At 42.3% G+C, this 26,813-nt stretch overlaps 1 protein-coding gene across 2 annotated transcripts in view; it reads right to left on the bottom strand.

Moving 5' to 3' along the window:
• Positions 1-26,813, bottom strand: part of RBM33 (RNA binding motif protein 33) — a 199,708-nt gene that overhangs the window by 139,569 nt on the left and 33,326 nt on the right. For both annotated transcript variants that reach the window (XM_089693178.1, XM_089693251.1), the window contains exons 3-7: positions 26,604-26,652; positions 26,431-26,513; positions 18,256-18,547; positions 11,704-11,838; positions 5,221-5,392 (exon numbers count right to left, since the gene is read on the bottom strand). In XM_089693178.1, coding sequence (XP_089549304.1) covers positions 5,221-5,392; positions 11,704-11,838; positions 18,256-18,547; positions 26,431-26,513; positions 26,604-26,652 — 731 coding nt within the window. The remainder of the gene's footprint in view (positions 1-5,220; positions 5,393-11,703; positions 11,839-18,255; positions 18,548-26,430; positions 26,514-26,603; positions 26,653-26,813) is intronic.

The raw sequence follows: 26,813 nt of genomic DNA, 5'->3' as shown, positions 1-26,813 counted from the left end.
CCCATTCACACTTAATGCTGTGAATCAGCAATTATTTTTCATCTGGCTCTAAGTGTCAAGATTAATTTCACCATCCCTAGTAATAAAATGGTTTCAAATGACATCTTTAATCAGCACATAAAAATACTTCCCTCCAATAGAGACAAGCTGTCACAAAAGGTCACCGATATGTGACAGGACGAAAATTATGTTTGTTACTTCAACTGAAATGTTAATTCATTCTTTAAGTGTTTTAGAGCACTCCGCATTGAGAAGTAGACGATAAAACGTAAAACAAGTCATTTTAACAATATTATAGTACAGAATAAGGGATATGATCACCTTTAAAAAAACAAAAATTGCACATGATTTTGCAGGAAAAAATGTGCATTATTTATTTATTTTACTGGAGCATGCAAAGTATTGCACTCACGGTCAAAATTGCAGGTGAAATGACAGGCTTCTGCACACTCTCCATTCAGCTTCCAGCTCATATCTCTGTACAGGCTTTCAGTTAGAAAATTGGAGGAAGAATAGACTGCTGATCAGCACGCCTGCAGTCTCTTAAAAACTACAAGTCCATCTGCTGCAGTGGCAGAGAGGACTTGTAGTTTATACATTCACAAATCTCTGAATGAATGCCACAGATGTGCAGGCAGAGGTGAGGGGGTGAGGAGTGGGGTAGTGCTAAGGAACCTGTTACACTATGAGTACAGGTGTAACATATTCCTAAAATCAACTTAGCATTTAACCACTTCGCGCCAAGACTAGGCAAATATGCAGCCACTCGGCAGGTGGGCCTTGACGCCGAGAGGCCGCATATTCGCGAACAAAATGTAAGCAAACCTGTGCCGAGAGCGCGCACCCTGTGCACTCCCAGGAACAGTTACTGCTGTAAAAGCCAATCATGGTGCTCATATGATCATAGACGCCGCCCCACCTCCCAGCATCAGAAAACCCTTAAAAGGGAAAAGAGGTGCCGGCGATAAGGGTTAAATAACGAATCTGCAGTCAACAGAAAAAAAATGTATATTCATTTTTAATATGTTAGACAGGTTGTAATTTACGTAACCAACTACAGTATTTCATGGAGTACAGTACAGGACATTGACTTCCATTAATCAAGACTATGGTTGTGTCCTGCCATCTTCAGATGAGGAGAATGGCAAACAATGCTTTCAGGGCCATCGATATGACCCCTCCAATTGCCAGCATCCCCAGGTTTTCTCTCTTTTTTTTTTTTTTGCAAGCAAATCAGAATAAAACTTACAACCCCAATTCCAAAAAAGTTATGATGCGATGTAAAAATCTACATAAAAACAGAATGCAATGATCTGCATATTTTATTCACAACAGAAAACACATCAAATGCCCAAACTAAGAAAATTTACCATTTTAAAGAAAAAATAAGGTTATTTTGAAACTGATGGCAACAACAGGTCTTAACAAAAAAAAAAAAAAAAACACAAAGATGCCATGTTTGACACAGTGTGGCATAACCTCATTCACCAAAACTCTAAACATCTGGAAACTGAGAAGGCCAGTTGCTAGAGTTTTGGGAGAGGAATGTTGTCCCATTCTTGCCTGATATAGGATTCTAACTGCTCCTAACAGACCTGGGTCTTCTTTGTAGTAATTTTTGTTTCATGATGTGCCCAATATTTTAAATTGGTGAATGTTCTGGACTTCAGGCAGGCCAGTTGGGCACCTGGACTCTACTATGAAACCAAGCTATTGTCATAAAAGCAGTATGCGGTTTAGTATTGTCTGGCTGAAATATGTAATGCCTTCCCTGAAAAAAAATAATTTATCTGGATGGGAGCATATGCTGCTCTAAAACCTGGATATATCTTTCAGCACTGAGGGTGCCTTTCCACATGTGCAAGCTGCTCATTCCATACACATACTATCAGAGATGCAGGCTTCTGAGCTGAGCTCTGACAAGAAGCCAGAAGGTCCCTCTCCTCATTCCTGAGAACATGGCACCCATGGTTGCCAAAAAAAAGTCAAATTTCAATTTGTCTGACCACAGAAGAGTTTTCACTGTGCAACAGACCATTTTAAATATGATTTGGCCCAGAGAAGAAGGTGGTGTTTCTGGATCATGTTCTGATATGGCTTGTTCTTTGCATGATAGAGCTTTAACTTTTTTTGCATGTTTGGATGGCATGGAGAACAGTGTTCAAACAGAAATTTTTGAAAGTATTCCTGATTTCATGTAGCGATGGCCACACACAGAATCATGCTAGGAATTCACCTTTTGTGCACAACTCAGGGGCTCTATGTCCAGGGACTACCCCCAAGCAGAAGGAAAGGGAGTGGGGAATGAGGAGTTGGGGAAACCCAAAAGGAAAGGGGCAAAGCCTTGGTCTAATCACACCAGGGTAAATTCACACCAGAAGAACCCATTAGGTGGAGACTCCCCCCACTTCAGGAGGGCACAAACCTGCTTCATGGAAGAGGTCTTCAGGGATTGGGCCACATCGTTGCGGATCGCCACTGCTCTGGACTGGTAGAGCAGTCTGCAACTAACTGCTTATATAGGTGTCTGCAACAACTTTTAACTTTCTGAGTTCTCACCTGGAGGTGCCAGCATGTAACCCATTTTACTGAATGGGAGCCTGTCCTGTATAATTAAAGTGTTACTAAACCCACAACAGTAAAATCAGTCTGTATATGCAGTAAAAAATGCTTGTTATACTCACACTGTGGAACCTAAGGGGTTAATCCTTTGCATTGTGTAAAAATGCTTCTTGATCCTGACTTCTGATTCTCCCCTTCTTCCAGTGCCCCCCTCTTACCTCCTGATAAGGCAATGTGTGGAGTCACTCTGCACATGCTCAGTTTGGTGTGTATTGCTAGAAAGATTTTTTTTTTCCCCCCAGGGAGAGGGCATGTGATCAGCACAGGGCCAATCAGCACTGCCCACACAGAGGTCAGGGGTTCTGCATCCTCCTAGAGCAAAATGGAAACTCCTACAAGCTTTTAACTCAGCTGGACAATGATAGAAGGCACAAGACTGCTCTAACTGCTGATGAGAAAAGGTATTTAGCAGTTTATATTTACTAAAATAATTGCACTTCCATGTTCTGTGTACTGTGGGAGACCTGATATATTGAATGCAGGGTACTGGATTTAGTAACACTAGGAAATTAAGATGTTTTCCTTTCATGGAGTACATAACATAATACAGAGGAGTTCATATGCAAACAACCTCTTCTGGTTCAGCTAAGCCCAGGCAGAAACATCCTGCATGTGGTTTATTTACTAAAGTTGGAGTGTGCAAAATCAGGTTCACTTCTGCATAGAAACCAATGAGCTTCTAACCTCAGCTTGTTCAATTAGCTTTGGCAATAAAACCTGGAAGCTGATACGGAAGAGCCAAGGCGAAGATCTGTCCTTTGATGGTAGAAAAGCTCAAATGTGCCCCATGAAATACTGAGAGGGATGAAACTTAAAAGCTTCAAACCAAAACAGACAAAGGCTACGTTCAGATGTACACCTTTCTGGAGGTCAATTTTTGGGCCTTGAGGTGGGTAGGGATTACAGAGGCCAAAAAAACCCTAACCTCCTTAGGACTTGAGTCCACGGCTCCTGTCAAGAGATTTATGTTGTCTGCATAGAATGTTCTGTTTGGACAACCGGTGTAATCAGAATTACCAGAATGCGCTCCACCTTTATCTTGTGCCACAGATGAGCAGGGAAGAGACAGGTCCGAAAAAAAAAAACGGATCCCAAGAAGTCACCTGGGCATCAACCACAACACCTCTGAAGATCCCTGTCCAGTTTGTTGTTTATTCTGGATGTTAAGAGATCCACATGTGGCATCCTGCACCACAGACAAATCTCTGTGAACACGTTCACCTGAAGTGCCCAGTCATCTGAATTTAACTGCTGATGGCTGAAAAAGCGTGTCTGTGACAAGGTGACCCTAAATGTAAACAGACCAGTGTGGGAAAACCAGCAGATTTGCTGGAAACTCCATGGCTAGATCAAAAACTTTTACTCGTCTTTTGACCACATTCCCTGAACTGAAAGGTACTCCATAACACCTCCCCCAGCCCGACAGACTGGCAATAATAATCAAAACCTTCCAATCCAATGGAAGGATTTCCTGGTATCCAGCATGGGCAAGGATATCCTCATGCCAGAGATAACCTGGTCTTGGGAGTCATATGCAGTGGCAGATCCAGTGACACCTAACATTTGTCCCATACTAACAGGATATTGAGCTGAAGAGCTCTGGAAAGAAACAGGCATTGAAGCAAGCTACCATCATTCCCAGCACCTTCACCCAGGCAAGTATCGAGGAACTTTCCAATGATCTGAGACAACACCTGGTATCAAGAGACGGGGATTTCTTACAGACTGGTAAGGGGATCCTCGGTATGTGTAGGTAGGCATCCTTGATGTCCATTAACACCAACAAACCGCCCTGATGAAGCAAATAAATCGAACGATCGGTGTAGAGTCGACCATTTCTGTACCTTCAGGACCTTGTTGAGATTCTTAAGGTTTAGAATAGGCCAGACATCTCCGCTTTGCTTGGGAACTATAAAAAGGTTGGGATAGAAGCAGTTGAGACCTCTCCGCCTCCAGTACAGGTGCGACAACCCCCGGAACAGCAGCCTTTCCAAAGCTGCAAATAAACCTGCAGTTTTTGGAGGCTCTTTATACACCCTTGAAAGCATATAGTATAAGGGGGCAAGGCAGCAAAAATCCAACTTTCTCCTCCCCTCCTTATGCAGGGAGTGGGGGATGGCCAATCTCTCACTGAAAAAGTATATGTACTTATCCCATTAATCAGTAATGCAAGCAGTTCAACTCTGCAAAATACCCTAACCCATAAAACAGTGTATTCAAATGAAAAACAAGAGAATGGCAACAAATGCTACACAAAACTCCACAAATACAGATAAGTGTAGCATTGCAAAATTCAGGTCTTATTTGCACATTGAATTGTATGAAGTTACAAAGACAAATTGCCAAATGTGGCTTAAAATGAAGTATGTAATCTGTGTCTGTCAATTTTATGACCCATGCTACCAATTTGCTGTGGAGATCCTGAGTCATTAAATCAAAAGAACTGCTGTAATAGACCACAAATCTCACTTCGAATGGCAAGAAAAAAAAAGGAAGAATCAATAAGTATTAAGATGATCACCCACTGCTGTCAGGAATGTGAAAGTATGCAAACAGGGAAAAAAAAACACTACATGAACGAAAAATAAAAGCCTTTACCCAAAGTATCCGGAATGTTGCGCCTTTCACGGTTAGTATCTGATAGCCGGATAATAGTCCCTTCCTTTCGTTCTGTTTTGAAACGGATACGACCACCGCCTTCTTCTTCTTCATCCTCATCATCTGACTCCTCCTTAATGTCTGGGGGAAATTCTTGAGATTCAATGAAAGCCTATGGAAAAATACAAAAGAGGGACTCTGATTGAAAACAAGGAAAATTTGACTATTTTGAAGAAAACCTTACAAACCGCAAGTCTTTATTGGGTTCCCAAATCACAGGATTAAATACAGATCAGGCATCTATGTGTAAACATTCATGAGACTCAAAGGGTGCTTAAGTCAGCAACTCTCAGTTTTGCTTGTGCTTACACATAAAAGTTGGGCCAAAACAACAGAAATCACACTTAACCTATCTGCTCTAGGTTAAAGTTTCATGTCAATATAAATGCTTCACATTCAAAAAACAGAAAATGCCCTGTTGATAAATCAAAGTTTGGTGTATATGGTGTTCATAACCCGACTAAAATCCTGAAAACTCTTCCCTGGTACTCTCTATTTTCAAGCACTTACCCATATATGGAATATAACATGTTTATATTGTACACAAAATCCTTTTGAGTTCATTGGGTCCCACTTCTCTATTGATAATCAAGTTATCGGAACTATATAAGTGCAGCGCTAAAATAATAAAGTATTATGATTGTCTGTCCAGCAATAGATAATTTCAATAAAATTAAATAAAATGCCCAGGATATGAAAAATGAAGGCGACAGTCTGTGCAGATAAATGGTGCGAAATCACAATAAAATCCAATAGTGGTGCTCCAAATAGTGTGGTAAAAGTACGCACTCACCAGATGCGTAATATAAATACGCATTGTATGAATCAGTAGAGGTCTCTTTTATGGATATGGATCTGGTCTGGGACAAGGATAATCCTCCCTCGAGGCGGATGGTGTTGTCAGGAACACACAGGAAAGTAAAAGGATCCAGCTGGCCAGAGGTCCCTTTAAGGGATGGATGGGTGCAGATGCCTGCTTACAGGAACTCCCTTCTCTGGATTCAATAGGTGGCTGGATCAGGCGGGCTCTATAAATAAATAGATCCTCAAGGGAGACCATAAAGAGTGCCCATAGTGCAACCAATCATTGGTTCCGCCTCTGAAGAAGTGTGTGCGCACAAAATGTGTTAGGAGGGCCAAAAACGCTGCGACGTCATGCCGCCAGAGCCACGTGGAGGCCCGGCGGCCATCTTACTTTCTGGACGGTTAGTCCACACTATACCGGATGCTGCTTGTTTTTAATACTGCTTTTACTGAAGAATTTGCAAATTCATTTAATAAATTATACTTTAAACTACTGCACTATGGGCACTCTTTATGGTCTCCCTTGAGGAGCTATTTATTTATAGATCCCGCCTGATCCAGCCACCTATTGAATCCAGAGAAGGGAGTTCCTGTAAGCAGGCATCTGCACCCATCCATCCCTTAACGGGACCTCTGGCCAGCTGGATCCTTTTACTTTCCTGTGTGCTCCTGACACCATCCACTTTGAGGGAGGATTATCCTTGTCCCAGACCAGATCCATATCCATAAAGGAGACCTCTACTGATTCATACAATGCGTATTTATATTAAGCATCTGGACAGTGTGAAAGTTTACCACACTATTTGGAGCACCACTACTGGATTTTATTGTGATTTCGCACATTTATCTGCACAGACTGTCACCTTTATTTTTCATATCCTGGGCATTTTATTAAATTTTATTGACATTATCTATTGTTGGACAGACAATCGTAATACTTTCTATTATTTTAGCGCTGCACTTATTTATTATATGTTTCTGACAAGGTTTTATACTGGTTGCCTGTAGTGCTTTAGCTGCTGACCAGGGAGCACTCACTTTTCTATTGCATTTTTAGTTATCGGAACTGCTTTGTAACAAAACTGTGGCATGGTGGTAGTGAGTTATCCTAGGCTGGCCTACAGATTTGCTTGCCTGAGTCCAATTCTGTAGGTGGCAGGGTTAGGGTAAAAACTTCCTGCATCTATCAATGGGCCCCAAGATTATGATGAGCACAAAAAACACAAAATGGGGACAAAGATAGCTGAACCCCCCCCCCCCCCAAAAAAAAACCCCCAAGAAAACATGAGAGGGTTTATACCCCTCCCTTACTCTCTGCAAAACAAAAGAAGAAAAAAATGTTTTTCCTTTAATTCTATTTTAAGATAGAACGAAGGGACCACCTTCGGTATGAAAAGGATGTCTCCCAAAAACCCCGACTTCCAACAGTTATGCTGTTAAAGCCAGCGACTGCAAAAGAGAAAACTGAGATCAGATCTTGCGACAGGAGGTTGAGTCTATCTGGCAGGGTCCACAGTTTGCCAACACAGGTTTAAGATGTCAAGGTACTATCATCGGATATTGTTGACAGGGATGTGCAAGTCATATCGCTTAACGCCCGGGACATGTAATTCCAGGCGCCGGGCAGGTAGTTTATTTTTGCCTTTGGCCCAGCAGCAGGCAAGCAGCAGGGCTCATCTGTCAGGTGGATACAGAGAAATGGAAGCTATGTCCAGGTTTATCCATGACTGACAAAGCAATTTGGGAAAACTCCCACCTCCGCACCCCTCCCCCCTTCTGTAGTGAAGGCATAGCCAGCCAACAGTATAGGATTTGGATCCCAGCTGAACTAGCAGTCCAAAGTCATCTGAGAGGATAAGGATGAAAACACTATGGAAGAAGACATGATATGTCGATGAAATAGCATGGCAATAGTCGAGATCTGCCCCTTAATGTATTTAGAGACATCCCCATACCAGGCTGCAGAAAAGTTAAAATGTGCCCTACAACATACAGTTGGGGATGACATTTACCTGCTTTACACCAGCTGAAATAACAGATCAGAGAAAACTGATCCCAGAGTGTAACCAGGGTATGTACAGCAAAATACCACAGAATCCCAGGTTCTGGACCTGTTCAGTTTGTTGAGGCTGAAGACCAACATACCCACATCTGGCATCCCCCCCCACTGAGAAATCTCTGCACACCTTCAGGGAAAGAGCCCATTCTCCCAGATTCAGCTGCTGATGGCTGAGAAAATCCCCCTGACATTTTGCCATGCTGGCAATGTGCACAGCATGATTGTGAGTCACAGGAGTGCACAAGTAAGTGCATTCCTGTGACACATAATAGCTTTGGCCATAATTCTATTTTAAAGAGGGCCTCTAACCTCTTATCCATGGTGTCTTTAAAGTGATTGTAATCCCTCACCTTGTAAAACCACCCAGTTTAAAATAGAAATGAAAGGCAAAACGTGTATAGATAAAAAAAATTATATAAACCTTTTTTTCTCTTTTTATAAGGGATTACATACCCTCAGCTCTCAGCTGCATAAGAGCTGGGGAGGAGATACAGCATCACACTTATCTTCCCAGTGAAAGGCTGTGTAGGGGGAGTAAGCATAAGTGTGATCATTGGAGGCGAGCAGGCAGAGTTCCCAGCACAGCTAGAGAATGACCATGATGTGCTCTCATGCCTAGTTTAGTCAGTTCTTAACCAGTTGCCGACCGCAGATAGCCGAATGACGGCTGCACTGCGGCTGGCCAGTTCTGAGAGGGCGTCATATGACGTCCTCCCAGAACGTGCTCTCCTGTGCGCCCCCCGCAATCTCCATGATTGCTGTGTCCTATGGACACAGCTGATCACGTGATGTGGTAAAAGGCCAATCACAGCATCCAATGACACACTGATCACAGGGAAATGCAATTGCCGGTTCTCGGCTGCACTTTCCTCACGCTGTCAGAACGCGGGGCAGTTGTCAGAGCAGGGATCGGCACTGATGATCAGTGCCCTGATGAACGGTGCCCAGCAGTGCCACCCACTCGTTCCGCCCACTTGTGCCCACCAGTGCCACCCACCTGTGCCCACCAGTGCCATCCATCAATGCAGCCCAGCAGTTGCGCCAGTCAGTGCCCAGCAGTTGCGCCAGTCAGTGCCCAGCAGCTGCGCAAGTCAGTGCCGCCTATCAGTGCTGCCTATCCGTGCCACCTCATTAGTGGTGCCTATCAGTGCTGCCCATCAGTGCCCTTCAGTGCCGCCCATCAGTGGTGACCATCAGTGCCGCCCATCAGTGGTGACCATCAGTGCCGCCCATCAGTGGTGACCATCAGTGCCGCCCATCAGTGGTGACCATCAGTGCCGCCCATCAGTGGTGACCATCAGTGCCGCCCATCAGTGCCGCCCATCAGTGCCGCCCATCAGTGCCGCCCATCAGTGCCGCCCATCAGTGCCGCCCATCAGTGCCGCCCATCAGTGCCGCCCATCAGTGCCGCCCATCAGTGCCGCCCATCAGTGCCGCCCATCAGTGCCGCCCATCAGTGCCGCCCATCAGTGCCGCCCATCAGTGCCGCCCATCAGTGCCCATCACTGCTGCCTCATCAACGCACATCAGTGAAGAAGAAAAATTACCTGTTTGCAAAATTTTATAATAGAAACAAAGAAACTTTTTTGTTTTCAAATTTTTTGCAGTTTTTTTGTTTATAGCGCAAAAAGTAAAAAACACCCAGCAGCGATTAAATACCACCAAAAGAAAGCTCTATTTATGAGAAAAAAAATGATAAAAATTTCACATGGGTACAATCTTGCATGACCGCGCAATTGTCATTCAAAGTGCGACAGCACTGAAAGCTGAAAATTAGCCTGGTAAGGAAGGGGGTATAAGTGCCCAGTAGGCAAGTGGTTAATAGGAAAGCAGAGAGACTGGCAGGAACACCAGGGATTTCATACAAAGAAAACTGGATACTTTTTCATACAAGTACATGGTACAGCAGGCACATATCAGGAATATGAAATGTTGAGTTTACATATCTTTTAAAGACCAGGACCTCATTTACGGGGACCGACAAGTTATTTACTTAAATAGGAAATAGAGCAGTTAAAAGCTAGAGAGCCCCATTTCTTGTAGACGCCTTCCTTCATGGGCTACTGGTGAGCAAAACACTTAGGGACGGTGAAAACACCTTTTTCTTGTTAGCCCAATTGGCAAACATCACTTCTTGTAAGTTCGGTAAAACTGAAAAAAAAGGGAAATCTGGGCAGCTGCCATGACCCTGAACTAGTAATTTTAGTTGAAGATTCCAGCAGCAATAACTTCCACCAAGAAGCCCACTGTGGTATTATGTGCACCAGACAACCCTGGACCTCGAGAGTCCACCTTGGAAAACAAAATCTACAGAAGAGTTCTGAACCTCAAAACCTATCCCATTATCCACCAGACAATACTGGACCCTAAGATTCCTCCTGGGAAGACTGATCTATAGAGGAGTAATGATCGTCAGCACCCATCCATTTTTTCCTTCTCAATTTTCTGCCTGCACAAGGTCATAACTTGCTGAGGGTTAAAACTGGCCTGTATACCCAAGGTGGACATGGCCACTCAGCTGACAGGAGCACTGGCCCAAACCAGAACATTTGCATGACAAGTCACCTCCTATAAGACAAGTGTCCCAATACTTGCTGTGCCCAGACAGGAAGTTCTAATTGCACCTGAACATGGTCAGAGGCAGAAAGCAGTAATGCAGGTTGGAGTCAGCATCGGGTCAGTGAAGGGCTCAGGAGCTCACCAAACACATGTCCTTCTGGAAACTGGAAGAAAATGGCGACAACACAGGGGCTCAAGGTGATATTGCTGCACAAGTCTTTGCATCATATCGCATGTCGGCAGATAACACCAGTATGCTGTACTATCCTTTTCAAGCACCGCAGCTGCTAAATGGCACCCACTAGAGAAAAACTACTACAAAATGCTCCCCCCCCCCAAAAAAAAAACAAAAACCTACAAGCTCCAGGACCACTACCAAGAGGGGAATGCCACAGCTGCTTTATGCACACAGGGACTTACCAGTACACGCTGAAGGGCCTTCAGGCTCAAACTTAACCCATAACAATGGGCGCACATCACAGACCCTTCAAGGAAGAGACTCCTTTCCAGGGAAGTCATTGACTTAGCCCTATAGAGCATCCTGCCATTGAGGTCACCAGGTTTGCTGCCGGCAGAATATAGCACTGATCAGCAGACATTACAGGCTTTTCCTACTCTTGCATTTGGGGTCCAGGAACAGAACCTCAGTTTGCAGACAGCAGTGGCCGACTCAGTAGTGCCCATCTCTGCCCCAATAAGTGTGAAGGAAACCAGCCAGGAGTTGCAGGAAGAACATTTTGAAAAAGAAAAAAAAAAAATATTCAGAAAGACACATGGAGGCACATCCATCCCCTTCCAATACTGGCACAAAACTAAAGTTTAGCTGAGCTGGGAGGAATTATGGGCAGGGATTCCTGCCTTATCTTTTGCAGTGTTCATTTCACCTGAAGTTGGCAGCATAATCGAAGTAGTCATGCATACACAGTTCTCTGTGACCTGTCACATATGCAAGAAATGTTTCTAGGTATTTGTCTAAAACAAGAGATATAAGAGTCTATTACTTCTTCAGTATTGCTGGCAGGATCTTGCTGTTCTTCTGCTTCCTCAGGCACATCTTCTGCTTCCTCCAACACATCTTCCACATACTGCTCCTTACTCACTTTCTGCCTTTTGTATGCCTGGGAGACTTCCTCCTCCTTAGTAAAGAAGAAAACAAGGAGAGCACATAAAATGTAAATTTTTAAGCTATAAAACAGGTGGTCTATTAGTCTGATGCATAACACATCAGTAAATAAAGTATACAAGACATACCAAAAATGCTAGTTGCCTCATATCCATCCCCCAACATTTTTAAAGCCAAAAGGCAAAAAGGAAATGGACTTATCAGTAAATTTCATATCTTAGAGTACCGTACAGGATATAGGCTGGATATACATACCAGTAGTCCCTGGGTAACAAGTTATCGTCATGATTGGACACTGGTAAAGTTTTAGAAAGTTTTTTTTTTTTTTGAGAGAGAGATCTAGACATTCACCTGGTAGAACTTGGTGAAGGTATGACCTGATGACCAGGTGGCAGCCTTAGAAAGCTGAACCACAGGTAGGTGATGTCAGATTGCTCAGAAAAGCCTTGGCAATCCAGGATTTAAAGTATAAGGACGTACCTTATACTTAAGACAACACTCAGTAACAGCCTAGGATCTAATCGATCTGTCAATAGTGAGCATGGAAGCAGGATTAACTTTTTAGAGACCCTTTTGGCAAGACAAGTGTGTCTATTTTCCAGACAGAGGCTTTGGCTTTCAGACTCGAATAGCCCTGACTACGTCGAAATGGAAAGAGATTTACAAGGAAGGAAGGGCAATGTCTTCATTAAGGAGGAAGGCTAACACCATCTTAGGCAGAAAGGATTGTCCTGGAGTAGACCTTGTGTAGAATTAAGAAGGGCTTAATAAAGAGAACAACTAACTCTGAAAAATCGCTGACAAGACATGATAGCCAGCAACAAGGTAATTTTGCAGGACACCCAAGAACAGTTCCTTAATGGGTTCAAAGGGTGGTTTCTGCATAGCAGAAAGAACCAAACTGATATCAAACATCTGAAGTTCCCTAAAAGAAAAAGCTAAAGTCTGTGGCAGTAACTACATATTGGCAATGTGCAAAAAGGACTGGAAAATGGTAATCCTGATAAGAAATTAAGATACAACGGACACCATGCTTACATCTAAATATCTGGAGATCGCGAATTATGACATGAGATTAAAAATGTCAAGAAGGAACCATTTTCCTAGGTCCAGGGGGTAACACCTTAGGAAATCTGCCTGCCAACTGTCCACTCCCAGGATGTAAACAACAAAGACTGCTGGACAGTGCTTTATCCACCCAGAAGATGGTCAGACTTCCTTTCTTCAAGGCTCTTCGACTCCTGGTACTATCCTTATTTATTGACATAGGTCAATGCCATAGCATTGTCTGACTGCACCCCACAGATTATGAGGGGTCCAATAATGCAGAGTCAGTTAAAACGCTTTGAGTGATTTTAATGCTCTTTGCTTCCCTGAGGGACAAGGTTTCCTGAATTGTGAGAGATTGGAACATTCCACCTCAGCTTGTGAGGCTGGATTTACTATCACCTTCCATGACTGTGAGAGAAATTACTTTCCCATTCCCAAGGCAGGATTGCAATCCAACAAGCTGATAAGTTCCTTGCTTGACTGAAGAAAGGCAAAGGTAGTGGAAAAATGGAGTGTGTTTACTCCAAGCCAACAGAAAATAGTTTTGGAGAGGCCTAAAGCAGAACTGACCGAAAAGGAATAGCCTTCAAAGACAAAGGGAAGAATCTAAATAATCCTTTGGACATATGCAGACAGTTTTGAGGGAAATAAATCTTTCAGAAGGTGGCCTTGGCATCCTGTAAATGGATGCCCTGAGTTCTTAAAAGGGTGAGTAGGAGGTGCAAGCACCTTTGGAAATACTCTGAGTGAAGAGAATAAGCCAAAATGATAGTGCGACAAACTGGAAGTCCCAGACTGCACAAAACGCAGATTGCGCTAATGAAGTGGGTAAATAGTAATATAAAGGCATCTTTAATGTCTACTGATGACAGGTACTCAGAAAAGACAATAACGAATCTTACAAATTACATGCAACACTTGGGAATACCAAGACACTTACTCAGAGATCTTAGGTCCAGAATAGGACCAATACTCCCATAGGGTTTTGATACCATGAACAGGTTTGATTAGAATCCTTTGAACCTATTCTTTAAAAGGGGCTCAACAACTACTCCGTGGAACAAAAGGTGGTCTAGGACAATCTGTAACCCTGACTATCTTTGATCAGATTTTGGTAGGTTTGAAGGAAGAAAAAAAATGAGGGGGTAGACGTCCCCCCACTCTTAGATGTGAGCATCTCTTCACTGTGAAGGAGACTTTGGGGTACCACTTGGTAGGCTTTATATTCCAAGTCTTGCACTGAAAGAAGGAGCTAATTTTGGATTTGAAGATGAAGCCAGCAGACAGCAATGGGGTGCTCTGCATTTTTGAGAAAGTAGAAACCTCTGGAGAGGGGGGTTTGAAAGCTTCTGCTATGAAAGGAGAATGTTTACTCCGGTGACATCCTTAATGAACTTCTCAAGTGCCTCACCAAAAAGAGGTTCTCAGTCAGAGGGCATACGAGTTAGACATCTTTTACAGTCAACTTCATCTGACCAGGCTTTCAGTTATAAGATTCTGTGCATATGGTCAGAAAGGAGAGGCATACTGTATCATAACTTGCTCTAGGGCATCAACAAAGAAAAGTAAGGCAGAAGGAAATGTTTTAAGGGTTCTGTCAGAGTTAAAGTGATATAAAATGCTTACATTTTTTTTTCTAAAAATAACAAACATGTCTATACTTACTTGCAGTGTGCAGTGGTTTTGCACAGAGCAGCCCAGATCCTCTTTTCAGGCCCCCCACCGGCGATCCTGGCCCCTCCCTCCTCTCGGGTGCTTCCACAGCAAGCAGCTTGCTATGGGCCTCCGCTGCTCCATGTGTCCTTTCACACATGGAGCTGCAGGTCCATACCACCCCCTCTCTTCTCATTGGCTCACTGGCTGTGACAGCAGCAGGAGCCAATGGCGAGCCAAAGGGAGTCCCGGGATAGCCGAGACTCCAGTGTACATCTCTGAATCAAGAGGGGGCTTAGGCATTTGAGGGTTTTGCTACACACAGAAGGTTTTTACCTTCATGCATGGAATGCATGAAAGTAAAAAACCTTGAGCCTTAACAACCACTTTAAAAGTTTTGAAAGACAGTATCCTGTTGAATGCACTTTGCTCTTGTCCAATTAGCTATGGTATGAGAAACAAATTGCATCAATAGCTGATTGGACCTGCAGGAGTAAAGAGAACCTTTAAGAGTGTCTTAAATTTTCTGCCTGCAGAATCTTTAAACGAAGGAACATCTTTTATGGACACAGTGGGATCTTTGAGAGGACCAGAACAGACCAGGTGGAAGTGCCTTATAAGGGCTCTGGACAAAAGTGGTGGTAATATAGTGACACCTGTGGTGTGATGCAACACCTAGTCATCTACCCGAGACTAAGCTCTGGTGGAATTTTTACCGCCAAGTGCCATTGTTTAAACAATCCATAGCGGAAAAAGTTGAACACGTTCATGGTTTCCTGATAGCATTCGTTTATATGTTAAAACTATTCAGGAGACGACAACAAGTGTACTGCAAGCAGTGAAGATATTAAGTTTTGTACTTGCTATAAGGCTACAGTTATGGAATAATAGACAAAGAAGTCTTACCATTCCATGTTGCTGCTCCTTGTATGGGTCAAGGCTTCGCTTGTCACAATGGGCATACCCCCCAGAGGGGTCACCAAGGTCTGGCAACCATAGGAATGGTCCACGGTCCTGGACCTGAATAGCACACTGAGATTAACTATACTAGTCCGGTGCCAAAGCGAGTAGGGTGCCTAAAATATTACAGGCTGTCCCCACAGCATGGGGTCTGGGTATGGTTCCCAAGGTATACCTGAGGCTGCACCAATTCAGATGCACCACTTCTATTATCATAGTATAAGGCAGTGAAGGGTTTACTGAAGAATTCAAAGTAACTAAGAACTAGTTTAAGAATAAAATTGTCTCCATAAGAGAAGACTGTAGAAAAAGAACGGAGGTATCATGGAGTGGGGTAGTGTTCTATGGGAATGTCCAAGAGGATGTGTCCAAAAGCTTTCCCAGTGTCCAATCACCTGAAGGTAGCAGCCTATAAGCCAGGGTATATGAATATCCAGTCTTTGTCCTTAAATTCCACTTTTCCCCCTTACACAACAGCAAGGTCTCTTGGCCTTTTTAACATTGATATAAGCTCTTCAGCTTCATCTGTTACCATTGTACAGTTCTGGCTTTAAAACGTCTCCTGGTTTTTTTTTTATTAGCATTAAGCCAATGCTAAAATACAAATACCAAAGTATATAATGTCAAATTAGAGGTCACTAGCCTCAGCAAAAGAAGGGAAAGGTGAGAGGGCATGATTGAAACCCTTAAATATACTGAGGTTGGATTAACATTGTTGCATTTATGTTGTAGCATGTGTGGTAACGCACAGGTGTAGGTGTTAATGACCTCAAAGCTCAGTATATAGTTGTGAACCAAGCACAAAAGAACAAATTGAATTTCTGCTTGAAATGCATTTTCATGCAGTATACAGCATAACCTTTGCAGCATGAAAACGGACAGCTGTGAATAGGACTTAAGGTGTGAGTAAAGTTAAAGCCGAAATTAAAAACAAGGGGATATGACCTCAAAGTAACGGGGAAGTTCAAGGATATTTTACCAAAAAAGTAGTGGATGTTTGGAAAAGACATCGAACAGAGAAGCAAGTCAATCAACAAGAAACCGTTGGCTAAAGACCTCCAAACTTCATGTAGCCTTCAGTTTAGCACAACAGTGTGTAGAGAGCTTCATGGAATGGGTTTCCATGGCCGAGCAGCTGCATCCAAGTCTTACATCACTAAGTGCAATGCAAAGTGTCAGATGCAGTGGTGTAAAGCACGCCACCACTGGACTCTAGAGCAGTCTGACATCAGTGCCTGATGTCATTCTCGTCTGACATCAGTGCCCGACCTCTCAAATATGCTTCTGGAAAAATAGTCAAACATTTCCATAGACACACCTCTAAACCTTGTGTACAGCGTTCCGAGAGATTTGAAGCTGTTATAGCTGCAAAGGATGGGCCAATTCAATAATGAACCTTATGGACTAAGACTGGGATGCCATTAAAGTTCATGTGCACGTAAAGGCAGGCGTCCCAATTTTTTTTGTGCATGTATATATATATATATATATATATATATACATATATATATATACATATACACACACACACACACACACATATACACACACACAGGACAATGATCCAGAGCACATGTCAAAAAGCGCCAAGACATCAGCACTTAAGAGTACTGAACTGGTCGGAAATAAGTCCAGATCCCATAGAGCAGCTGTGAAGAGATGCCAAAACAGCAGTTGGGAAAAAGAAACCTTTCCAAGCTGATGGATCTGGGATCAGTTGGCGAAAGAAGAGTGGTCCAAAAATCCAGTAGAGAGGTGCAAGAAACTCACTGATGGTTATAGAAAGCAATTGATTTCAGTTATTTTTTTCCAAGGAGTGTGCTGCCAAATATTAAATTGAGGGTGCTAATAATTTTGTCCAGTACATTTTTGGGGTTTTGCATGGAATGTGTCAGATTTGGCTTTTTGTTTCTCCACTTTTTTGTGTCATGACAAAAACACAGAAAAGAAACAAACATGAGCATGTCTAAACATTTGCCACTGCAACCATTTTCTAGGCGAAGTGGTGCATTATCTGACAGACAATATTTTTTGGCCATGTGTCTCATATATATATATATCTAGATCTCACACACACACATATATACACACACACATATATATACACACACATACATACATATATATACATATATATATATATATATATATATATATATATAAAAATATATATACACACACACACACACAAAATTATGGATTTAGAGTCATTTATATAAATTACATTTTGTATATCTGTATTTCAGATAAAATTTAAGTCAAAAGTATTAAAAGAATTAATCTATTATCTCTGCAGGCAAACACCGTCCCTTCAATCTCTTCATTCAGACTTGGACAGCTATTAGTTACAAAGATGACTGGCGAAAGCAATCAATCATTCCTTTAGCGTAAGCACCTTAAAGATGTCTTTAGGAAGTCAATAATCTTTTAGCTTTAGATGACTTTATCAGATCTTGCTCAAAAGCATGGATAATAGCTTTTGCATTAAACAGTATGAACAATTGCCAGTGGACCCAAGACACAAAGCAGTTTCTAGCCAGGAGGATACAATCCTCAAGGTCATGATTCTGTTTTGCCATCGAGCATGACAAAAGAGTGTTACTTGCCAACAAACAAGCTGTCAACACAAAGTTTGTCACAATCTAGATAAAGAAACTGGCAGACACTGATAATAGGTCTAATTTTAATCTCTCCTCCTGAAGGAGAATAGATTTCAAACCATCTCAAACTCAAGCGCCACAATCAGCAGAGAGAAAGGACAACTTACTTGAAATTCATCCAGAGGCTCAGTGATCTCAAGGTCTAAAACTTCATCAGTGGTTTCGTCATCCTGATATTCTATCTGCTCATCAGGTACCTCATAATTGTCTTCATAGGACCCCACAAAGTCTTCTGCACCAGCTTCCATCTCTTCCACTTCCTCATACACCTCATTCTCAGGCTCTTGAAGATCAGCTTCCACAGCTAGAGACTCTTCTTGTTCATCCTTTATGCTCTGAGAGAGGTCAAATGACATGCCCCCTGTAGTTGCATTCAGACTAACAGTGACTCCCTGGGTACTATAAAAAAAAACAAACAACAAACAGACAATGAAAAAACTCTAGAGAATGCAACTTTTACACAAAAAAAAAAAATTCCTTTCTTAGAGTATATTACATAATGCATCTCAATATCCATGACTTCGGTTATATTGCCACCTTCAGGTGAATGAACACTGGCCAAAAGAAAAACACAGGAAACCCTTACCCAGGTATAACCCCATCCCAGCTAAGCCTCAATTTAGTAGCAGTGAGAAACAGACAGAGGGGAGGGATCCCTGTGATGTACACCAAGAGAAAGATTTTGCAAGTAAATCAAAAATACTAATTCCTTAATCATACATCACAGGGTACTTTATTTTATTGAGTACTTAGGATGTCCCAAAGCACTGCACAAGAGCGCTAGGCAAGTCCACAAGCATGGCCAGCATGCCCAAAACAGAACAGGGGAAAACCAATTCATAGCCAGCTGCAAGACATTTCACCCAGAACTGGTGTCAATAGAGCCATGAACATCTAACTGGTAGAACTTAGTAAACATGAAGGGAAGACCACGTAGTAGCTTTAAAAACCTAAACAGAAGCTTGATGCTGAATCCCCCTGGAAACACAGACATTCCTCGTGGAAGAGATCCCAACAGGGAAAGTAGGAACCTTATCCATAATACCTGAGAAATAGGCTGATGAAACCACCTAGAAACAGCAGATCGAAAGAGGACTAAAGGCCTAAATATCACATTATCCTGAACAGCCAGGAAAGTATTGTTGCAGTAAAGGAAAGGAAAGTAATGGTAACCAAAAGGACAACCTTCCACATAAGGAGAGACAAGGAAATCTCTTGATGAACCTCAAAAGCCTACAAAAAAAAAAAAAAAAGACAAAACCAAAGTAAAAGGTCCAACGAAGACAAAGGGGGCTTCATAGAGGTAAAACAATCTGTGTCAAGCCTGTACAAAGGCTTTTACCAAAGAATGAGACGTGATAGGTCTTTGAAACAGAATGACCATCTTTCCCTTGATGGTACTTTAAGCCAGAGACCTCTCCACACCAAGGTCAAAATGCACTCCCCTACATACTGTTGGACATGAAACTTACAAGCCTCACACCAGACAAAATAAGCCTTCCATGTACAATGGACAACCTTTCTGCAGATTGACTTTGTCTTAAGAGGGTGAGATTACAGAATCATAAACACTCCTATCCCTCAGGACTTGGGCTTCAACAGCCATGTCATCAAAGCATGTGACCGTAAAGCAGGATGGAAGCTTAGACCTTGTGAAAGCAAATCTGGCCAATCCCATAGCTCGTATGCCAAGAGGTTCACAATGTCCACATGCCATGTTTTTCTTTGCCCAGCAGGTGCAATCAGGGTCACTAAAATGTCCTATACCTTTAATCTGCATGATAAGCGATGAAGAAGCGAAGTTAAAGGAAGGCAATAACGGAAAACCAATCCTAATGATTCGCTGTAGATGCTTAAGGAACCCTGGATCAGGACACCAAAAGATCCACATTTGGTCCACAAACAAATCTCTGTAAACACCTCTGTGCAGAGGACCCATTCTCCCACATGCACCTGCTGACAGCTGAGAAAGGCTACTTGCCAATTTGTCCTGTTAAGAACATGTGATGAATGACACATACTATAGCCGAGGCCAACTCCACCCTGATGGGAAGACTGGGAAATTAGTCAAACTAGTCTATAGGAGCAATCTAAAAACACCCAAAGTTCCAGAATGCTGAACCGCAACTTCGGCTCCTCTGGCATCCAAGTTCCCTATACTAAGAGGTTCTCTAAAACACCTCTCAGTCCATCAGCAGGACCTTCCAATTCAACAGAAGGATGGATTTTCTGATGTCCAACATCAGCATGGATATCCACCATGCCACAGCCAACCTGGTTTTGGAAGTGAGATGCACTGGCAGGTCCAAGGACTCCTGACAGTTGTCCAACACCAACAGAAAATCTCTGAAGTGGAACAGGACATAGGGGCCCGCATCAAAAAGAAGCCACCATCTTCACCAGCACCTTCACAAAGGCCCAGAGAAAGCAGGTCACCCAGGTACCCCACAATGGGGTTAACGCAGTGCCACCACTGTTGTAAACACTCTGGGGACAGAGTAAAGGCCAAAGGGTAATGCCACAAACTGTAATTGGTAATCCTCCATTGCAAATCGCACAAACCATTGGCGAGGCGAGAAAATTGTCATGTGTAGGTAAAAACAATATTTTTGACTTTTTGCTATTAAACATGTCCAATAAACTTTTTTTAAAAATCAAATTTAGTCAAATATGTATGCCAAAATTTATTCTGCTATGTCTTTGCTAAAAAAATCCCAATACGTGTAAATTAATTGGTTTACGTGAAAGTTATAGAGTCTACAAATGACGGTATATATACTGGAATTTTAATTTTTTAATACTAGTAATGGCGGTGGGCAGCTACTTATAGCGGGACTGCGGGGGGCATTCTGACACTGGGTGAGAATTGCCACTGACATCCCCAGTGACACTAATACAGTGCTAATAAAAAGCACTGACACTGTACTAATGACACTGGGCAGAAAGGGATTAACTTTTGGGCGATTAAAGGGTTAACTGTGCGTTTTGCTGTGTGTGCTGTTTTACCTTGGAGATATGCTGTTTTGTATTTCTCTGCTGTGCAGAGAAATACAAAATAGCATGTCCTTGGTGGCAGGAGAGAGACATGTGTTGTTTACACAAAGGTCTATTTCCTGTCAGCTTTCCACGACAATCTTTTTACGATTAATATATTTGAAGAATTTTTGGGGTTGGTCCTGCTATCTTTTGCAATATGTCACTCGTTTTCAATTTTTGTGGCCTTTATTTCCTTTTTACATGTTCTATTATATTCTTTGCAATGTTTAAAGAATGATACCGTCCCTTCATTTTTATATTTAATAAAAGCTCTTTTCTTATTATCTAGCTTTTTAACTTTGGCTGTAAGCCACATAGGTTTGATTTTTAGCCTTTTAAACTTGTTGCCCATGGTAATATATTTTGCAGTGTGTTCACATATTCTCTCCTAGTCTAAGTCTTGTAGAGCAGCTCTCAGCCTTGGAAAATTAGCTCTCTTAAAGTTAAACATTTTTATTTTTTCAGTATGTGCTTGATGTTTACAGCTAACAAATTAATTAGTTCACTGCTACCCAGATGTTCTTTTATATGGACATTCGTAATAAGCTCTGCATGGTTTGAGATTACCAGGTCCAGCAGAGCATCATTCCTAGTTGGGGCCTCTATGAACTGTACCATAAAATGGTCATGTAGTAGGTTTATACATTTTTGTCCTTTAAGTGTTCCTGCAGTACCCTTACTCCAGTCAATTTCCGGGTAGTTAAAATCCCCCATTATCATCACTGTACCAGCCCTTTAGATCTGTGCAAGCAACTGAGTCTCCACCTCCTCATTAACACTGGGAGGCCTATAACAAACTCCAATGATTACCTTTGTAGTATGCACCCCCATGTGCAGTTCTACCCATAATGCTTCAGCCTCATCACACTCTCCATCAACTAGGTCCTCTTTCACACTCGCTCTGAGATCACTTCTCACATAGAGACAGACATCACCACCTTTCCTTTTTACCCTGTCTCTCCAAGAGAGAACATGGCCAGGAATATTAATGGTCCAGTCATGTGACTGAAGACAAGATTGAACAATACCAATTAAATCATAGTTTTGTTCATGCACCAAAGCTTCCAACTCACCTATTTTGCTTGGCATACTTCTGGCATTGGTATGGAAAGGATGGGTCAACAGCTGTAGAACCCCATTTCTACACAGAATGTCTCCTTTGACAGAAAGGAACCGGAGAACTGCACCCTTGAGACAGTGGAAATACCTGATAAGGGCAGGAATTCTAAACTAATCTAACCCTTAGGGGAGTCATTATAGGTCAAAATGCACAGGGGGGGGTTCTCTCTATCTGATAAAGGAATAAGGGTGTATAGCTTTTTTCTTTCCCGATTCTCTGCCTCTGGAAAGCCATGGATTACTGAGGGTTGGTAGTGGCCACCCAGCAAAAAGAAATGTCAGCAAAAACCAAGATATCTAGGTGGCAAGTAAAACCCAACAGAAAAGTGTTCCAAAACTGGTGCTGGTGCAAAGTAAGTTGCTGGGTTGTGCAGAAGCCAAGTAGATGAACTGCTATAGAAGTCAGTAGACTGTAGCCTGAGATCACACCGCTGACTGTAGCCTACGATCACACCGCTTACTGTTCCTGAGGAACTGGCAAAATGGTCCCTGGGCTTGAGAGTGTGATGATGTCATGACCCATGTGTGCCAACCAACCGCTTTTGATCACAACTATTGTGGTGTGTGCCTGAAAAGTTTAACCTACAGGATCCCAAAGCATAGGGAACACTGCAAGGAAAAGATTGCTCCACCTTGTCAGAGCCACTAAATTCCTACTACTGGACAGCAAGCCCAATCTTCACCCCTTATGTAAGGCATGCCCCACAGTGACTCGACTCCACTACAGAAGGATCACTGCTCTGGACCTGTAAAACACCCTGCCAGTGAGGTCACCCAATATACAGTACCCAGGTGGTCACCGCCTGCAAGATTCAGTGGTGGCTGGCAGTATTACAAGCAGTTCCAGCTCTTGCATGAAGGTCTGCCTTTTGGTCGTAAGTGGCTGATCCTGATGAGGCCCTTTTCTACCCAAGCAGGGGTGCTCAGAACAGGCTAGGAAAAAAGAAAAAAAAGACAAAGCCCACAAATGAAGGTCTTCAGAGAGACACCTGTAGGCTCATCTATCACTTACAAACAGTAATTAAAAACTGAGGCTTGGCTGAGCTGGAAGGGGTTTTGCCTGGGTGGGAATTTCCTAAAACATAACCCAAGTAGTCATGAATGCAAAGTGCCCTATGTATGATTAGGAAATGGAAAAATGTTACCTTTTCCAAAAACTTCCTACGATTAAGACAAAATTATGCATCTTTTTGGGTGGGCAAATATTTTCATTTCTGGCCGTAGTTCCATTAGAGGAGATTTCCCTCACTTCCCGTTCCTCGGGTAACCATGCAAGAAATGAACGGAGTAGCCAACACCAATGCCAGAAGGCACAAACAACATTAGGGAAAGATTAAAACATCTGACGTTCTACTAAAACCTAAAACTTGTGTACACTCATTGTTGAAATTTTCCATCACTCCCTGTTCCCAGAAGGGATAATACAAACTTGACAGAGGTTCTACCCCTCCCTACTCTATTTAGAACAAGATAATCAGAATTTTGACTTGCCAGTCATTTCACAGTACAGGATAGCAAGTTAAAGAACAGGGGATATATGCCGCTACCTTCAGGAGGCACCCCCATATAACCCTATTCAATATATAAATTGAGGGGTGAGCAACAATATAGCAAACAGCAACAACAGGCCCACCAACCAAGGGTCAACAGACCCCAAATACTCATGCCAGCTTCAATCACCAAGCTCAGATCAACAGAATATCTGAAGAGAGTTTTTTTTTTCAGCTCCTCTACGCCTTATCTTTGCCATTGCTAAGTGAGGAGATCCCATATAGGGTACTCATGAAATGGATGTAGAATGAGAGGGAAAGGAACCGCAATAATCCAGGAACTGACCAATGTACTGTGGCTTTGGAACAGTAGGCAGTCATAGGAACAGCAGATATGCAGAGGGCAGGTGCAACTACATCACCACCCAAGCAGCAACCTGTCATGTTTAAAAATGTAAACATTATAATAAAGTTACTTGCAGCCAGTGAAGTGGAAACAGTGACAGAAGAGGATAACACAAACCGAATAACATCCTGCATGCGAAAACAGGGCCCAGTGTCAAATACAGGGAAACCCTGTCTCACCTTATATAAGCTGCAGGTTCCTGAAAAGACCAAACTTCACCCATCAAGGTGGGCATACCCCCAAAGGGGTCTTCGGGGTCTGGGACCCATAAGAATGGGCCACAGCCTTGGCTGGACCTGTATAGCACTCTGCAGCTAGCCACACTTATTGCACCATGTGCCAATGTGAGCCCTGAATGAAGGATTCAATGCCCAACGCAAACATTACAGTCCTGCCCTGCTGCTGCAGGGTCCAAGTACGGAAACCAAGGCGTATGTTGAGGGTCACTGAACCAGAAACTGCTAGTTTAACCTGAGGCAATCAGCATTTGCATCTTGATAGAAGTGTCATTCGAAGTAACAAAGAAAAAAAAAATTTTTTTGAAGGAAACTAGCAAAGAAAATGGAATCCAACGAAGTGGGTTTGGTTATATGAGGGAGGACTGGGGACATTCGCAGCAAAGCTTTTGTCAGTGTCCAATCACTTGAAGGCAGCACAGCATATAACCCCACTATCTATGACTTCCTGTTCTGTACGATTAAGATATTCAGTTTAGCTGGAGTTGGGCTTCACAGAAAAAACGGAGATAAGTTAACAGCCACACAGAAGCTTACTCAGACTTACAGAGAAAAACTGAGAAAATAAGAAAAACATCCATTTGTAGCACAGCAAAGCAAAATGAGTTTACCATGAATCTTAATGTAATGTAAGTACAGATTTGCAAACTCTGACGGGTTTACTTATTACATTTTTAACCAGGCAGTAATCCCCCTCTCTGTGCCTTTCTGAATCTAAAATAATTATGTTACCAAGCTTCTTTGTTTCTATCATCAAAGTGAAAGTGGTTCTAAAAAGGTAAAAGTTTTTTTTTTTTTTTTTTTTTTTTTTTACCTTAATGCATTCTAAACCACTGCACAGAGCAGAAAAGTATGGCATGTTTGTTATTTAAAAAAATGTGGGTTTACAATCACCTTAAGTCTACAAACTACTATTCCCTTGGCCAATGGTCCTTTTCAGCCAAATGAAAAAACATGCCTGTATTACCTTTTCTAATTATTTTATATTTAAATTTTGGTCCTCCATGTTTATGGGAAAACTCAATTTTGTATATGGTGCATGCTCCTAGTTTTACTATAAAATGTTCATGCTCTCTACTCTCACTAGCTACAGTATTGTGTATACTGCTTACAAGTCACAAATGGGATGAAGCGAAACAGCTAATTGATAAGTTGTCCTCATCCAACTCACAAGTTGGTTAATGGCTCCAGGACTTCAAAACACCCAATCCCCTGTGAGTAAGGTAAGGGATTCCCAGATTCTATGCTTGCACCACAGGATAAAATGGTAATGTCCATCAAAGGCTCTCTGACATAGTTACCTTAATAACCAATACAAGATTTGAAAATTTATTTTCTTGTTAAAAATAAAAAAACAAAAAAAATGCATAAATGTTGCAGCTTAGGGGCTTCAAGGCATACAGATCGACAATACATACATTTTATTTTGGATCTGAATGGAGCCATATTATATCCTATGGGCCCATACACAAAGCTATGTTAATGGCATTGTATATAACCCGTATTTTATGCTGTATGCACACATTTCAGCGAATGTTAACACATGCCTAGCATACAGGGATCGTATTGGCTGCTGCTGCTCAGGGCCAACATGTCAATAGCAACAACATGTGGCCAACTGCACCTGTGCTGTTTATTACACAACATTGATGTTTATATATCCGTTCTACACGAGTCTTCCACACAGCAGTGGCACATGCGCAAAATGACTTACGACATAGTGTGCCATCTGTGGACTCTGTGGTGCATCTCAGCTCATATGGGCAGATATGGGGTGTACATGAGTACAGATGCAGCACAGACAACTTTTTACATAGAATCTTGCTACCAGTCACAGTTGGAATCCTGTGGAGGTCTGTAAACCTAATGCTGATATGAATGAGAGATGTAGGTATATCGCATAGTAGCCATCATCTGTGCAGAGCCACAGAAAGGAGAACCGAAATCTTGCCCTCATGGGGCATGTAGCACACAGAAACGTATAGTAAAACATACCTGTAATTGCTTGTGTCCTGTTCCTCCTCATCACTCTGGAGAAGGTCATCGTTAAGCTCTTCATCAGAAAGATCTGGTGAAGTCTGAAAATACAAGGAACAAACAATTTTTTTTTCTAGATGTTTCTGAGCTATACAAATTCTGGAGACATCTTAAATATATAGCAAAAATACCTTTTTTCCAGGCAAGTAGTCTTCTTCAAGCAGATCATCCTCTAGCTCACTGAAAACAAATAAAACACAAGAATAAACAAATTCACATCATCACTGGCATATTGCAATTAAAAGAGAGGTGCAGGAATGCAAAATAAACATTTACACTTATCTAAATTGTTGCAGCATCGATTTGATGCTGCAGCTGTTCCTCCACCGGCTCTACACAGA

Source organism: Staurois parvus, unplaced genomic scaffold, assembly GCF_062004578.1.
Source record: "Staurois parvus isolate SC_StPar_1 unplaced genomic scaffold, SC_StPar_1.0 ptg000005l, whole genome shotgun sequence".
NCBI classification, from domain to species: Eukaryota; Metazoa; Chordata; class Amphibia; order Anura; family Ranidae; genus Staurois; species Staurois parvus.
Note: the sequence above shows the minus strand (reverse complement) of the source record. Positions and strands in the feature narration are given on the sequence as shown.